At 44.7% G+C, this 16668-nt stretch overlaps 1 protein-coding gene across 2 annotated transcripts in view; it reads left to right on the plus strand.

The window, feature by feature from the left end:
- Window positions 1-16668, plus strand: part of FAF1 (Fas associated factor 1) — a 1925838-nt gene that overhangs the window by 1087547 nt on the left and 821623 nt on the right. Inside the window, exon 10 of one of the 2 annotated variants that reach the window (XM_078671305.1) lies at window positions 12859-12994. In XM_078671305.1, coding sequence (XP_078527431.1) covers window positions 12859-12994 — 136 coding nt within the window. Of the gene's footprint in view, window positions 1-12855; window positions 12995-16668 lie in introns of both variants that reach the window. The other variant, XM_078671297.1, reaches the window with a different exon arrangement.

Consider the following 16668-nt stretch of genomic DNA (forward strand, 5'->3'; position numbering starts at 1 on the left):
GGGGGATACAGTTGTTGTGCTTGTATTGCAGAGGGTGGGGTACGTAGTATCCTCCAGCATCCTTCTCTCAGTACTATCACTCCCCTCTCTTTTATATCCAGTGCCGCCTTTCTTTGCGTCCCACCTTGTTTTTTACGCACTGCGGTAGCCATGCTGCTGTTACCAGCATACGTAGGCTCCATGTACACTGTTTACGGGATTTTCCCCATCTCTCTATACAGATCACCATCAATATTTTTCTCTGCCACATCTGGGGCACGATATCGAGGCTTGTTTTCACTTCACTTTGGGGGCGCCAGCCATTCTGTCATTTGAACTGCACACTTCAGCTATAGGTAATCGGACATCACGCTGGTTTTTTCGTTCTCTTACTGTCCAGGAATGCAGACCCTTCTTTGTTGGCGTACACTCAACCCTCCTTCAACGTCTTTCTATGCCGCTGTTCGACTCATCTCTGAGGCACTGGAGTCCACCTCACCGCGTTCTGCTCTACTTCCCAAAGGTTCACTCACATCTATTGCTGTGGAACTCGTGTGTCTAGAGCCATTCCTTGAATCTTCTCCTTAGCAAGGTGCGGGGTCGGGCCAGTCGCGACCCGTCCCCTGCCAAAGTGGCAGGGCGGGCTGGCGAGGGGGTTAGGGGCTTCGGGGGACACAATAAAATGAAATAAAGAAGTTTACCAGATCGCTGCCTCATCCGTCGTCCACTCCATCGCTCTATTCCTGCTTCTGGGATAGGCTCCCAGACTGCACTGTAGACAATCATGACGCTGCAGGAAAGCAGTGTCTGGATTGGCCTGAGTGCTCTGACTTTGCACTCCCAATCACACTGGGAGCCTGTGCCTACTTAATCCAGCTCCAGCAACACAGCTGGGGCTGGAGTAAGGTTCACTGCGAATGAGTTGTTTGGCTGGCCTAAAACGGCGGCCAAACACCAAGTGCGCAGTGAAGGGACAAGGGAGTGCACTATCACTCCCCCACCAGAGTACCATCCCCCTGACCCGCCCCCAAGACTCATCAGAGGCCTGGGGTTTTTTCCAGGGGGATTCAAATAAAATGATAATGGGTTAGAAGCCCGTTTTATTATCATTTTATTTGCGTGTGATGGCGCTCCTCGGCCCTAATGGAGGGGCCGCCACTAGGTCAGGCTTTAATCCTCCTCTCTGACTTGTTGCTCCGACCCTTGCCTCACCCAAGGTCTCCAACATGATGCTCCATCCAGGGCACATGGATCTCCAATTTGCCTCGTACCTCTGCTCCTGCTGCTCCTTATTCGCTCTTGTTATCTTCCTCTGCGTATGAGTAGGTTTTGTAATGCCACTAAGAGTACTTTTCACTTTCTTTGGGTGAATGTGGTGGCGGGGTAGAGGCTCAGAACTGACCACAAGTTGTTCACCCTGCTGTATTTTTAGATGCGACCATGTTCCCATACCCTTCCTGATTGAGAGGCGCCATCTTGTTTTCGTTCCCAAGTCAGACACTGAAACCCTGTGTCTGGACGGGTCTGTAGCAGCTTTCGCACCTCTCACCGGGGCATATGAAAAGAGTCCGTTGAGTGTAGGGCATATTTGGATGTCTTTTGATTAACGCAGTTTTTATGGTCATGACGGATATGCCATCTTGTGTGCCACCCCTCTCTCACATAAATTATACTAGAAAATATGTAACTTTTGGTTGCTCTTTTTCATGTATTAATGTATCTGAATGTAATTGTCAGTACAAAACGAGCCATTACATTAAATGAATCCCTCGCTTTCCCTTAATGCCACACATCCCAGAAATTAAAAAAGCACTCTTTATTTCTAAACGCCATCCATCCTTGAACCCTAAAACACCCACTTCACCCTTAAATATCACTAATTCCCTCTTCCCCTTAACACAACCTATCCCTGAACCCTAAAAACCCCTCTGCACCCTTACCCTAAACACCATCCATCCTTGAACCCCAAAACTGCTCTTTCCCAATAAACACAGCCAATCTCTAAAACCTAAAAACTCTCTTCACCTCAAACTTCCACCAATCCCGAACCCTAAATTCCTTTAGCGGTGGAGAAACACCACCCATGCATGAACCCTAAAACAACGTTTCCATCCCTAATCATCAACTATATCTGAATCCTAAATATCCCTCTCCACCCGTGAACACCACCCATCCCTGAACCCTCCTCATCCATACCCTAAACACCACCCATCCCTTAATTTCTAAATCCCTCTCCACCCCTGAACACTACCCAACCCCCTAACAAAAGCAGTGTATACTTACCTGCATGCAAAGTAACATCTCACTGTGCAGAAACATACGAAGCGATGCCCTCATAACTACCGGATATAACAGTTACGATGATGTACAAACATTGAGCTAACTGACGCAGCCACATCTCCGGACACCTGAGAGATCTGCACTGGCTCCCGGTCAACAAGAGAATCACCTTCCGTCTCCTCACCCACGCACACAAAGCCCTACACGACCAAGGCCCGAGCTACCTCAACAACCGGATCAACTTCTACACTCCCAAGCGCCTCCTCAGATCTACCAACCACGCCCTCGCCGCCGTCCCCCGCATCCGAAGAGCGACAACAGGAGGAAGATCCTTCTCCTACCTGGCCGCCAAGACCTGGAACTCACTTCCCACCGATCTGCGCCTGACCCAAGACCACCTCTCCTTCAGGAAGAAGCTCAAGACCTGGCTGTTCGAGCAGTAGCGGCACCCCCCCCCCTCCCAGCGCCTTGAGACCCTACGGGTGAGTAGTGCGCTCTACAAATGACCTGATTGATTGATTGATTGACTGTACTACACCGTTAAAATACAGATGTTTAGGTAGAATACCAGCCAGAGGTGAAGCAGTCAGTAGTGCAGCAGGTGCAATGGCACCGGACCCAGAGGTCTGAAGGGCCATCTGCACCAGAATGTTGGCAGTAGGTTGGTGTAACCATGGGCAGGAGAGCCCATTCAGCTCTGTACACGTGGCTTCCTTGCTAAGCCACTGCCTATATAGCAGTGACCTAAAGAATAAAGCTGTAGACCCTGCCATTTATACCGAAAAGTGTGACCCTTTCTATGAGCTTCGGCCTTGCTTCAAAAACAAAGGCTGGCACGTCCAACGGTGGGATTTGACTTGTTTTTTGTGTCAATTGGCAAAGCACTCTCACTCATGATTTATACATGGGGACCATGGTTGACGCGGTATACCCATGCTAGACTGCACTTGCCTCGGATAGGCCCCAAAATACAATCAGTCTTTTTTCAAGGGTATCTCCCACCATTCCTTTGCAGCCTCTCTCTCTTTGTGACCTTGCATCGTACTGCAGGTGTCTTTTAGAATTCATGTCCGCTCTATGTTCTCTACTGAAGACGACCGCCTCTGTTCTCCCAGCAGTGTCCCCTTCCAGGCCAATTCTATGTCCGAGGACTGGTTTGAATGGAAAACCCAAATGAGCGATTGATAAACTCTTTTGAGCCTAGTGACAGACTGTGCTTATCGTAGTCATTCAGTGCCATAATGTATTAAAAAACTGAAGTCCGAATATTCATTTCAGTCATTAATTTAATTTAATGTAATTAACTTCGCTGCTCGGCATTTGGAACAGTTTTGCATACCGTTAAAATGTCTTTGACTATCTTATGACAACTAATGGACAGTTCAATTACGTTTTTTTCTTTATTAATAAAGAAAACATATTCTCTATGTTGAGATATTTGTTCCATGTATACACCTTTTCCTCGAGCATGCTGGTCAATGTCATTCAGCGCTGCCACTCTCAGGAAAAATGTTTCATTTGTTATGAAATCGTCTTATTCAAGAAAGAGTGGAATTGGTCTAATTAACCTTTCCATTTATTTATGTAATCACTTAATGAAAACGACACCCATTTCATTGTAGAAAATGTTCAATTAAACATCAATTATTTGTGGTGATGAGAAACATTTTTCTTGGATCAGTCAACCGTCATCCTTGCATTTGAAGTTTGGATTGATATTTAAATGCTCAGATTGCTTGCCAATTGTTGGCGCATAATACTAATTTCAATACGGCAAACTAGACTATTTTTATTTGTTTTGTAGCTGGTGTCATTTTCTAATCTAGGCAAGGACGTAGTGAACCACCCCATCCCAGTTTAGGCGGGGGTGCTACTGAGGCAGATTAAATCGTGTTTCGGCCCTTCTCAACATTTAGCTTTGACTCACAGGTCATTGCAAGTCACACATTAAAACTGATAAACATTGAAAGAATAAACTATAATAACACAACTGTGTGGCGTAGACCGAAAGAAAATATTTTTTAAAGCAGCCTAAAACAGTAATAGATTTGAAATACAAAGCATTAAAATGACAATGAAGTAAAAGTTAGAGGCCAATGAAGTAAGAAAGCTCAAAGGAACACATGTAGAATGCAAATAATGAAGGGAGGAAAAGGAAGCACGAAGGAACAAGGGGGTGCAAATGAACACAGGAAATAAGGGAAAGGGTATAAAGAAAGAATGAAGAGTGAAAAGAAGAAGAGGAAAGGAGGAAAGAAAGCAGAAAAATATAATGAAGACATTTAAGATGAAAGGATGGATGATTGAAGAAAAGAAGAGAAAGACAGAATTAACAGATAAAAGGAATACAAAAGGAAAAGCTGAAAAGAACGTCTATAAGAATGCTCAGAGCAAAATAAGAACAAATTGATATAAAGAAGGATAGAAAACTAGTAACAAGCATTTACAATGCAATGGTCTCGGCATTATTAAAGGTAGAGCTATTGGCATTGTTGATTACTTTTTTTTTTTTTTTAAATCATAAATAAATGGCATTGTCATTTACATTGCCAATAGCTTAATCGTTTGCAATGGTATTGTCCTAGGTGCATCAGTGGTTCACTATTCTAAGATGGCTGAGATATTGCTTCTAAATGAGTCGCCATGTTGGAACCTTAAAACAATGATAAACTATACACTATACCATTCCAAGATGGCCACCCACAGTTATGTTTACCTTATTCTTTAATGCAAAGCATTTTTTTAAAACTTTTTTCTGCTTTTATATAAATGTATCTTGCATATGTTTGCTTACATTGAGTGTGTGTTTTACTAATCATGAGTGAAATAATGAATTCGGGAGAGTGGGTGAATGCAATAATGAGTCAGAGAATGGAAGGATGCATGTGTGGAAGAAAGAGCTACAGGGCACATGTGTGATGAGTTAGTGAATGAGTGCCTAAACTCATCAGAGACTGAATATGCACGTTTAGTTATAAGTCAAACAGTGGCATTGCCATTGCCTATTTTCAATAGAGAGCTCAAGCATGCCTCAGAAAAGTTTATGTTCTACAGCATAGACATTCTCAGCAGGGCTCGTGTATCTTAAACTGAACACCACATGCAATTCTCATGTGCGGGTCTATGCCTTCAGTTGGAGAGTACCAGAATGTTTCTGCTGTGCTTTCATTTGTACGGTGCCTGCACTTTTCAGAAAGACTGCTGTACTTTCAGTTGGATAGTACAAGCACTTTTCCACAGGGGGGTGTACTTCGATGGCGCTGTGCTTTCAGTTGGACAGGACCAGCGCATCCGAGCAGGCAGCTGAACTTTTCAGACTTTACCTCGACTGATGTCCTTTAAATTAACCATTTGCTGCCCTCTCAGTGGAGTTTCCTTTCTTTCAACAGGACTGAGCAGGCAGGCTGCTCTGCTGTTAGACAGTGCCATCTCTTTTAATAGGCCTGCTGTACTGGGGCACTTCCATTCTCAGCCAGGCAGATGTATCATAGCTCAACAGCAGAAGCACCTCTTCTCCTCGGGCACGAGCAGGGGGAGGGAAGCCTTGAGGGGGGGTGAGGGGGAGTGGGTGTAAGAGCGGCAGGGGGCGGAGGAGATTAAGGGGTGGCTCAGTGAACAGGAGTGGGGATCAAGCGAAAGCAGGGGGGAGGGAACTGGGGGAAATTTTGGTCATTCGGATGCAATAAGGCTCAATTGAGGTGCTATACCAGAGAGATCGATCTGAATTGGGGGTGCTCAAACGAAAGTGTGGTGTTTTCATGGAGAGGGGATGAGCGACTGCGACTCGTGTCTATCCTGCGTCCGGGGCTCTCACAGCCGAGAGACTCGGGGTGTCTCAGGGGCACTCGGATGTGATAAGGGGGCAAAGGCTCTATTGGGGTGCAGAGGATACACGGGGGTGAGGGGGGTCTTTTGGGGCAGTCTGCGGATATGGGGGTGCTCAGGCAGGAAGAGGGGTGTTCGTGCTGCAAAAGGCCCCATAATGTGCCTGCTGTACACTGTGCCAGAGCTGCAGAGAAGTCTCGGGGTGCGGGCGTGGGGGTGCACCAGGGGTTCCCCGACCAGTGGCAATGGTGTTGAGGGTTTTACCTGCGAGAGGGAACGGATATCTGGGCGCGGTAGGGGCAGGCAGCGGCTGCGGAGCTCGGAGTTCAGACTGTGGCCGGACTCGGGAGCTCAGTTGCTCCCACAACAGAGCCGGCAGATGTTGTTGGTAAGGCAGCGGCTGTAGGGTGGATTATCCCGCCTTCTCGATAACAGAGGCTGGCATTGGCAGAGACTGCATCTGGGACACCCAATCAGCTGCAAGGCCATGACTTGAGGATGTGCGAGTCCGAGGAGCGGAGACAATAACAAGCGAAGTGCTCAAAGTCCACCGGCGGGGACTGACCGGCCGAACGAGCATCTTTGGACCGGGCTGGGTCAGAAGCGGCCCGTAAACTCGTTGAAGGGCAAACAGTACCTATAGGAGCCTCGGTCATGAGATTGATATCCCGTGGATTGGAGAGGGCTGCGGCCGGGTGTACAGATGCGATCATACCGGGGAATAAGCGCACAACCATAACCTAAATCGCACATAAGCACTTATTTTGTTTACTTTTTTATTTATTTATTTAATATGTTTTTATATAGCGCAGACTTTACCCGAAGGTGTCGGAGCGCTTCACAATAGGAACAGTAGTGAAACATGAGGACAAGATAAACTGCGTGCGCATTCACAAAAAGCAGGAGAGGTGCCTCCACACGTCCACGTTTCTCCGAGGCAAGGCAGAAATGCCTCGGAGAAACCACTGCCATTTTCGTGATTGGGGGGCGTGTTTTCGTTCACTCCCCTTCCCATTGGCTGGAAGGTAAAATTCCAGCCATTGGGAAGAGGAGAGAACGAAAACAAGAAAGAAGAGAAAAAATACGCCCCCGAATCGCAAAAAAACGGGGCTTGATCAGAGCGACGCCCCTCTCCTCCAATGGCTGGCCAGCATTTACGAGGCCAACCAATGGAGAAGAGGGGCGGGTTCAAGCCCCGTACTAAGAATCATTAAATCTCTGATCGAGACTGCGCCAGCGCAGCCTACGGTCCTCGACCTAAAAAGGGTTGATGGAATGAAAGACGAATGGAAAAGAGGAAAGAAAGATTGAAAGAAAGTATGACGTACAAAGATGATGGAAAGAAGGAAAGGGAAGCATAGAAAGAAAGAAGATAGAATGAATGAATCAGAGGAATAGGTCAGTACAGTTAAATGTGTAGTTTTTGGCCAACTTCCTTTAAAATCATGCTATAATATTCATAATTTTCTCCCAGTTTCCCCCAGAAGTACAATTCCCATGACACTTCATAGGAGGGATTGGAATTGCTCACTCTACTCGAACATTTATTGTTATATAAGGGTCAAAGTGGGGGTACTTTATTTTTCTGTCTGCTCCTTTTTAGCTAGGTACTCAACTTGTCAATGTTTATGTAACTGTAAAGGGAATTACTTGGGAATTGTGCATGCAATTGTTTAAGTACCACTTGGGTATGTCACTTCAGCCTTTGATTTTTAGGTCGAGCCTACCACACAGCTGTCTCGTAGCAAAACACACAATGTGGGTGTACCAAGAAAATACTTAGTTAAACAAAGTAGTACTTTTGCAGATAGTATGTCTTAGTCATATTGTAGTTTTAGGGAATGAGTTCAGCAATGAGATCTAGATCTCCCTATAATATCACATTTCTTTCGCTTAAACACAGCCCCACTGGGTTTTTAATATGACCGTATCTTCATGAAGTGGAATATTAGCTTACCAAATTTCTCAACATCTTATCCTCTCCATGTTACCAACCTTCTGATTTACACGAACACCCAAATTCCTGAAAATCAGTTTTAACCTGAGACACTCGAAAACTCACTGGCATTACCACCTTTCACTGACTTCGGTCCACAGACCAGCAAACAATTCCTCCACTTTCCCATCATCTTTAAATACTGAAATCCAATTTCGTCATTTCCTTTTAAAATTTGTGCCACCAGCAATGGTTTTTCTCGTTTCGCAAAGGAGAATGAAGCTTAAACTCCTGATGATCAGTTCAAGTCACAGGGCAAAGCAATTCAGGGGGTTTTAAGACCCAATGAACCCTTGTGAACTGCTTTGTTTGTTATAAAGGTGATTTTGAAAGTGGTGTGTGCTTTCAGTGGGAACTAGTGGATTTATTTAGGATTTGACACATGATGGTCCAATTTTCTAACATTTGTTACCAATCAAGCTCTGGCATGTAGGGTAGCCTTGAGGGGTGAGATAGATGATTTAGGGAGTCCTGCTGAGACAATGTTCCCACTGTCAATATGTGAGAGAACTATTACTTGTATCAAGAATTTCAAGCCAGGTGTTCTTCATTTTTTTAAGAAGGTGCACATGGTACACTGCTCTTTTGTTAGATTTTTGATGTGATTGGTGAAGTTTAAAGTGCTATCAGAGCAGGCAGAGCCTTTTAGACCTGGTATCTTTTGGCATGTTTCATTAGTATTTTTGCTTTCTTACCTTCCGGTTTTAACTCTGTTTTTGCTGGTTTAATGTCTCTGCACACTTTCTCACTGCTGTTCAGTGTGAAAGTGCAAGTCCTCATGTTGTAAATTGTGTTGTGGATGGGGGTTTCCATGATTGGCATATTTGATTTACTAGTAAGTTCCTAGTAAAGTGCACTGAGGGTGCCGGGCCTGTAAATACAATGCTGCTAGTGGGCCTGCAGCACTGATTGTGCCACCCACACAGGAAGCCCTGAAAAGGGTTCCCAGACCTGCCACTAAAGTGTATGCCTGCAGTTTATAACTGCCATTTCGACCTGGCAAGTGCACCCAGGTGCCAGGCCCTAAACTTTCCTGTTCTTGCATATGTCACTCCTAGGGTAGGCCCAAGGTACCCCCTGTGGGTAGGGTGCTGTGAAAGTTAAAGGTAGGACAGGTACTGGTGTGTGTGTGTGACATGTCCTGGTAGTGAATTACAGTGTACTTTGTTTTTCACCATGGAAAGGCTATCTGTCCCGTAGAATAGAAGGGGAGTTTACTTATAACGTCTTCTATGCATACCTTCCCATTGGGACAAGATAGGATAATGAAGTTTATTATGCCTGAACTCAGAATGTAGAAATGCACCTTTTAGTAAATATTTTTTATGTTCTGTGTTTGAAATACCACTTTTAGAAAGTAGATATTTCTTGCTTAGCCATCCTATGTGACTCTGCTGGGGTTGTGGATTGACTGTCTGGCTTTGGAGTGACAGCGGCTGGGGATGTGCATTCTCTTCAGACAGCCACTGGAGGGGTCGAGGTGTGTCCTGCCTTCCCTGGATCAGTCAGGGCTGGGCTGTATAGACCTGGGCTGTATTTAGAGTAGTGGGAGGAGATTTCCTTGCACCTGAATGGGCCTGGTCTGCCTTGGACAATGCTGTCTCAAACTCCTGCCTGGAAGCTGGGCCAGAGAGGACAGAACTGGTTTTTGCTGAGCACAGACACACACACCCACAAGAGAACAAGGGAATTTTGAGTATAAATATTGGGACCCAGAACTTTAGAAATTTCTGGAATCAAGGAAAATGCCAAGAAGAAGAGCTGAAACAGCTGCCAAGAGGAGTACTGCCCCGTTGCTGTGTTATCTCTGTTGGGTTGGCCTGCAGTTGCTGCTTCTGCTTTGGGCAGTGAAAGGACTGGACTTAACTTTCTCTAACTTGCTGCTGATTATCTTGAGGGACTTGTAACCAAGCTTGCCTCCTGTTCACAAAGTCTTAGAGACAGCAAAGACTTCACTCACCTTTGGACACCACCTCTGGAACCGTGGCTTTCAGTTGCTGCAGAAGAGGAAAAGCAGTCAACTCCGTCACTGGCTACGTGTCCTGAAGGTACCGCAGAGGGCACCGCCACATCTTGCAACGCAGCCCTGGTCTCACCGAAGATGACTGCCATCGCCATAGATCTGCTGCTTGCACCGTGACCTGTGGGCACCGCACTCCGCTTCGCCTCGCCGCCTTGGTCCCACTGACGCCGTCGCTGCTCTTCCACTGGCTCTATCGTCTTCACCGCAATCTGTCAGCACCGCATCGAGCACTGCTCTGCTTTGCACCGCAGCCCTGGTCTCACCGATGCTGCTGGACAACTGTCTCAAAGCCGCTGCCTGCACTGTGACCTGAGGTCACCGCATGGCGCACTACTATGCTTTGCATCTCCGCTGTGACGGTTGTCACATCCGGCATCATCAGCCGCAACAAAAAAGGTACTGTTTGCGAGTCTGTTGACCCTACCACTGACCCGCTCTGATGTGGTCAGCAGGAACTGTTGGATTCTGTCATTTTCTGTATCACAGTAGCACCCGACTGAGCTACCGACTTCAAGAAACTGCATTTTTAAAGTTATTCTTGCAAAGTGCATATTTTTAGTACTGTATGTCGGATTTTTGTTTTGGTTTTGTTATGGATATATAAAAATATTGGACATTTTTTTAAACTGGTGTGGTGTCCTTTTGTGGTGTTTTCAAAGTAGTAGTGTTGGTTATGTGCAAATGCTTTACACACTGCCTCTGAGATAAGCCTCACTGCTCATGCCAAGCTACCAAGGGGGTGATCAGGGATTATTTTAGGAGTGTAACTCCCTTACCCTGAATAGGAAGAAGGGTCCCTATTTGTACAAAGGTACAGACCATTGCCAACTAGAGACCCCAATTTCTAACAGGACCCAAGAGACTTGGCTGCTGGTGAGAGATGAGAGATTGGGCATTCTATTTAAGGGGGCTAATTCATTGAACAATCTTTCTGTTGATGAGTGAGGATTGCTTGAATGTAGAGATGAGTTCAGTTTTTAGGCAAAGGCAGATGTCGACTTGATGAATGAATGAAGTAAATTCTGGTGGCTCATGATTGGTGGATTAGATACTCAGAGGTACAGTTGAGAATTGTGGTTTTATTAATCTAGTGTTATGCCCTTCACTTGTGACAGGGGACTGTGGGCGGATTTTAAATGATAATTGTCCTCTGGGAGTCAGGAAAGAGTGGAACCAATTAAATACAGTGTATGCAATGCCTATTAACTACTGTGCCTTCAGTGCCCATATATTCCAAGCAGAAGCATTAACCCACCAAATTCATATTTGCTTTATTGCATCCAAGGTCTCCACAGGAAGTATTAACTATCAGCTGTGGCGGACAGGAAATGTTTGGCCCTTAGCAATGGCGGCCTGTAATGTGACTGAGCAGTGTGGTGGGCACTCACTCACTTCCACATATTCACCTACATGCACACATACATACACCCACCCATCCACATGTGCGCTCACTCACACCCATCCATTCACAAGGACATATGCACACACCCATTGATTGCAGGCATGGATACACATACATTCATACACAGACACACGCACAGGCATTCAACGTTCAATAAGCACTTACTGAGTCTCAGCAATAACCTCAGGTGGTGGTAGGAACAGGCAGAAAGGCCTTGGTGCTTCCTGGAGGCTTGGGACAAGGAAGGGATCAACAGAAGATCCTGCTGCCTCCTCTCGTTGTTGACTAATCTTGTCTTGGGTCAGCCAAGAGATGGGACCTTCTCTAACTCGTCACAGAGTGGGATGTGTCAGTTAGATTTGCTCACTCCACTCTGAGGCGTCTTTAGGGCTTAAACCTGAAGTTCATGTTTGATTCCATCAATGGCGCTCCCCCTCGTCACAAGAGTTCAGACCTCGGAGTGCTTTGCTGATGAGGTCACACCCTCAGGGCTGTGAAATCTTGAGTCCGGCAAAGCTTGACTCCGGTTGCCAGGTGTCTGCCCGTTAGCACATTTAAAGTACCTGACTTTAACCCGAGGAGTGTCTGTCAGGCTGACCTTTGCTTGGTCTGACAGACACATCATGCTTGGAAAAGTAAAAGGGGTGTGGAGCCCTCTGCCCTTAATGACGGGCCGCGCCTGGGCCTTAGATATACCAGTGTTTCATCACAGAGGAACTTGGGCCACTGTGATTTCTTTGGCAGCACGATAATCATTGTTTATGGCATGTCATGCGGATCAAAAGTGATCTTCCCCCTTGAACAATAGAGCATGCATATTGTAGGCTATGAACATATTTGTCGCTTTGAATGTATGCAGAGTATTTAGGAGCAAGTAGCCACTGCTTTGGTAGGAATTGTCACAAAAATAGTCCTATTGCTGCAGGGATCTAACGCAGGCAATGCGGTTAGAGCAGACCGCACTTGCCGTCATTAACTCACAAAACGCTTAATTTCATCATCAGTTACTTAAAAGACGCCTACATTAACTAACATGATAAGGTATTAATGTGTAACATTTTTGGGTTTGTCTCACCTGCTAGTGTTTCAGATAACGCTCTCTTATCGATCATGTTTATCTAAATAAATATAATGGAGAGTGTTTCCTTTTGTTCAAAGTGTAACCTTTTTGTGTAATAAAAATGAAAGAACTTACATTTAAACGAAGTTTCTTTTACTACTTCTTGACCGTTTTCTTGAATATGCATTTAGTATAATTTAATTATTAGAGAAACTGAAAAAAGTATCTTTGTCTGAGATTTTGGCACATCAGGGTCCCTGCGTTACTGATGCGAACCTGTTTGTTTCCAGCAGCAGTGCGCAGACGTCCACATGGTGAGTGACAGCGACGGAGATGACTTTGAAGATGCCAGCGAGTTTGGTGTGGACGATGGAGAGCTTTTCGGCACAACATCCGCCGCTTCCACCGCATTAAGAAAGTCTCCGATGAGTATGTATCGTGCTGCAGGACTGGCAGCGTGGGATGTGGGTCCCAGGGCTTAACTTGTAAAAGAAGGCGCGCCGGTGCCCAAAGCTCTGATCAGAATCACGCGGCTGATGCTATTATATGTTGGTGGGGTGGGTACCACTGCCCTCGTAGTCTTGAACGCCCGTCATGCCTCTTTAATCCACTGCCAGACACACTCTGCTCCTTCATCTCACTCTCGTGGGTTCCTTCTTCCTTACTTTGTGAAGGTTTCCCCCTTTCTCTTCCTCCTTTGCTTCTATTTCTCTCTCTTGGCCTCTGTAAATGTCTGATAAGAAAATATATGCGCGCCAGTCCCCAACAATGAGTGCCCTGGGCCCCACCAGCAACCACTGGCTCAAATTAAGTACTGGCCTATTTTGTAGGTGTGGCTTGACCATGCAACTGTCTGCAGACGTATTGTTAACAAAGCCTTACTATATACATGCAGTGAGCCTATGCCTTCTTTTACCTCATGTGATTGGCTCTTTGGTGTATCATTCCGCCTCCCTGCGAATTCTTCAGTTGGAATGCATGGTGCTCCATTTCACATTTGACCAGTACATTCAATCATCGTTCTATTTGTCACAGTTCTTTATCTTCCGTATTCATTCAATACATAACACAATCCCTTTTTGCTATTTTTCCCCAGCACTGGAAAATCCGACACGGCAGGCTTTAAAGTGATCAAAATATTCGTGCATGCAATTTATATAATCCGCATATATGAGTGCCCCTTTATACGTGAGTTGGCCTTTAAAGCAGGCTTATTGGCTCTGCCAGTAAATGTTTTATTATGTATGTAGAAACCAGTTAGGCATAGTAACACATCAAACACAAGGCTACTGCTTCAGTTCTTTACGTTCAGGCTGCTGGTTTTTCCTGGCATTGCAAAATGTATTCCCCAAGTAATGCAAAGTGTAGATTTTAATTATCACGATGGGTATTTTTATTCTTGTTTTTGCAACTCTGCATATACGGAAGCAAACTTGATTAAATACTTTGTTGAAGTTAGCTTGATACATAGACATTTAGGAGCTACGCAAACATAATCTTATATTCGTTACTCATTTCGAAGGGTAAACCGCATAAGCATTCCCAAGTGTGATCAAATGTACCTCCGAGGGCCCCAGTGGAATGGATCCATGCTCCCAAAGACTGCTCATATAATCCACTATGATGCTGCTATGGATGAATAGCAAAATAAAAATCTGGGACCTCCCCATATCTCGTAATCCGGGGTCAAAGCCGGTATAATTTCAGTTAACCATCGGGTTTCTTTTACTAGGGATCAATTTATTTTCTTGACACAACCTGAAATGTAAGTTTCTCAACATCTACTTATATGGCTTTCTCAAAGAAAACACAAAGCCACACAGCATCCACACTATATAAATATATTGCCAATCCTTTTCTGTACCACACAAACCGACTAAACAAACCTTGGCAGAGCCTGTTTTTACTTTTGGTAGCAGGTGTTGTGATCTGTTGTTATTGCCAGTGGGATGTGTCTGCCCCATTTGACCACCAGCCCTGCTTGCAAAAGCAAAGTGGCCGTTTTGTAATGAACATATTTTTTTTGTAAAACCCGCTAAAAGAAGTCTTCCGTGTATGAACACAAATGCATGGTGGCCATTCTGTAATGTATCTTCTAAAAGTATGACAAAATGTATTCCAGGGTGGCAAATATATATGTCTGTGTGTATATATATTTTAACTGAAAAAAACATAGGTTTCAGGGGCGTTATAGTTAGTTGGACATTTCACTCGTACACAACCATACAAATTCCACCGTTATAGTTAGTTCAGCTAACTATAACTCGCGTCGACATGGGGCAGTATATGTCCTTTCAATCCTGGAGGGAGGGTGGTTGCGAATTTCTGGCTGACATTTACCCTAACGAGTCCTTCCTTACCTACGAGCAGGCAGAAGAGGCCTTTGACCTTTAACGGGGACAATACCTACACTTCCGGGGACTCCAGGATGTGGTGAAGGTCGCCTGGCCCAGTACCCAGACGCTCCACCACTGACCCACACCTTAGACATCCTCCTTTCCTGCGGCAAGGGGCGTAAACTGATTTATCTCCTGTACAAGGCCATGAAACAGGATTCAACTCCCCCGGTGCCACCGTCCCGGGCTGCCTGGAAGACGGATCTCGGCACTCCGCTGGAACAGAGCCAAGGGGTACGCATAGGCTCCCTCACTCGCAAGGTCTCATGCAGCGCAATGTTTAAACTGACGCACTTCAATTTTTTACATGCCAGTTGTGTGTTATTGTTTATGATATATAAACGGAAAATAAAGTTTATAAAAATAATCTATAACTCGCGTGCCCGCAATGCACTGCTGATGACGTCACATATTACATCACTCATGACATGGTCAGTGACATCACTCATGACATCACTTATGACATCACTCATGACATCATCCAGTGAATGTGTGTTTTTCTGAAAATTAAATGTTTTATATATGTATAGCTGAACGTCTGGAAGAATAAATGGGTATATACGTGTCTAAATGGATCTTTTTCTTTGTAAAATTGATTGCATAACTGACTAAGTGTATCTTAGTGAATACATGGCTTAGCAAGTAATGTTTAAATATGTACATATCTGTATCAGTCTCTCACTTTGTGTATAAGTGGCTGAATGGGTTGGTGAGTAGCTACATGTGTCTATATGGGTTATTAGTTGTTTTTTTGAGTATCAGTATGAGTGTCTGAGTGCCTGTATAGTTCGGTGGGGGGTATTACTTATCGCATAGATGCATGAATGAGTGACTCACCGTTTGTATGTGTTGAAGACAGCATGTGTGCAGGACTGTATGGGTGGATGAGTGTGTGTATGAATGTGTTAGTGAGTGAATAACTGTCTCAATAGTGTCTTTATGAGTAGCTACATATGTTTTAAACTAGTTTACGTGAGTTTTGGTGTATATAAGTGAGTATATGTGAGAGTGAGAGATTAGAAGAGTTTCTGTACAAATAAATATGTGTTTCTATAAGTGATTGTTTAAGAGAGTAAGTATGTGTAAGTTTCTATAGAAGTAAGTGTGGTGGTGTGTGTAACTGTATATGCAAATACATGGATGTTTGATACTTTATTTGCTTGTGTGACTGTGTGGGAGTAACTTTATGGATGAGTGGCAGTGTGTAACAAGATGTATAGGTTTATGAGTACATATGATGAGTGAGTACATGTATGAGTGACTGTATAGGACTGTTGCTGAATGAGTGGATGTGTGTGTAGATCTTGGAATTACTGAATAGGTGTGTTGTAACTGGTATTGGTGTGTCCATTGTTTTGAAAATGTTAGTTTCTATTTATGAGTGTGTGTATCAAAGGTTATATTAGGGTGAGAGGAGGTCTGCCACTTTATCACAAGGATGATGCCATCAGTGATGTCATCAGTGATGCCATCAGTGATGTCATTTGAGATGTCATCAGTGATGTCATGAGTGATGTCACTGACCATGTCATGAGTGATGCAATATGTGATGTCATCAGCAGTGCATTGCGGGCGCGCAAGTTATTGTTAGCTGAACTAACTATAATGGGGAAATTTCTAAGGTTTTGTACGAGTGAAATGTCAAACTAACTAGAACGCCCCTGAAACCTATGTTTTTTTCAGTTTATTTCTAAGGTTTTTTTTAAA

The sequence above is a fragment of the Lissotriton helveticus genome, chromosome 1_2, assembly GCF_964261635.1.
Source record: "Lissotriton helveticus chromosome 1_2, aLisHel1.1, whole genome shotgun sequence".
Classification (NCBI taxonomy): Eukaryota; Metazoa; Chordata; class Amphibia; order Caudata; family Salamandridae; genus Lissotriton; species Lissotriton helveticus.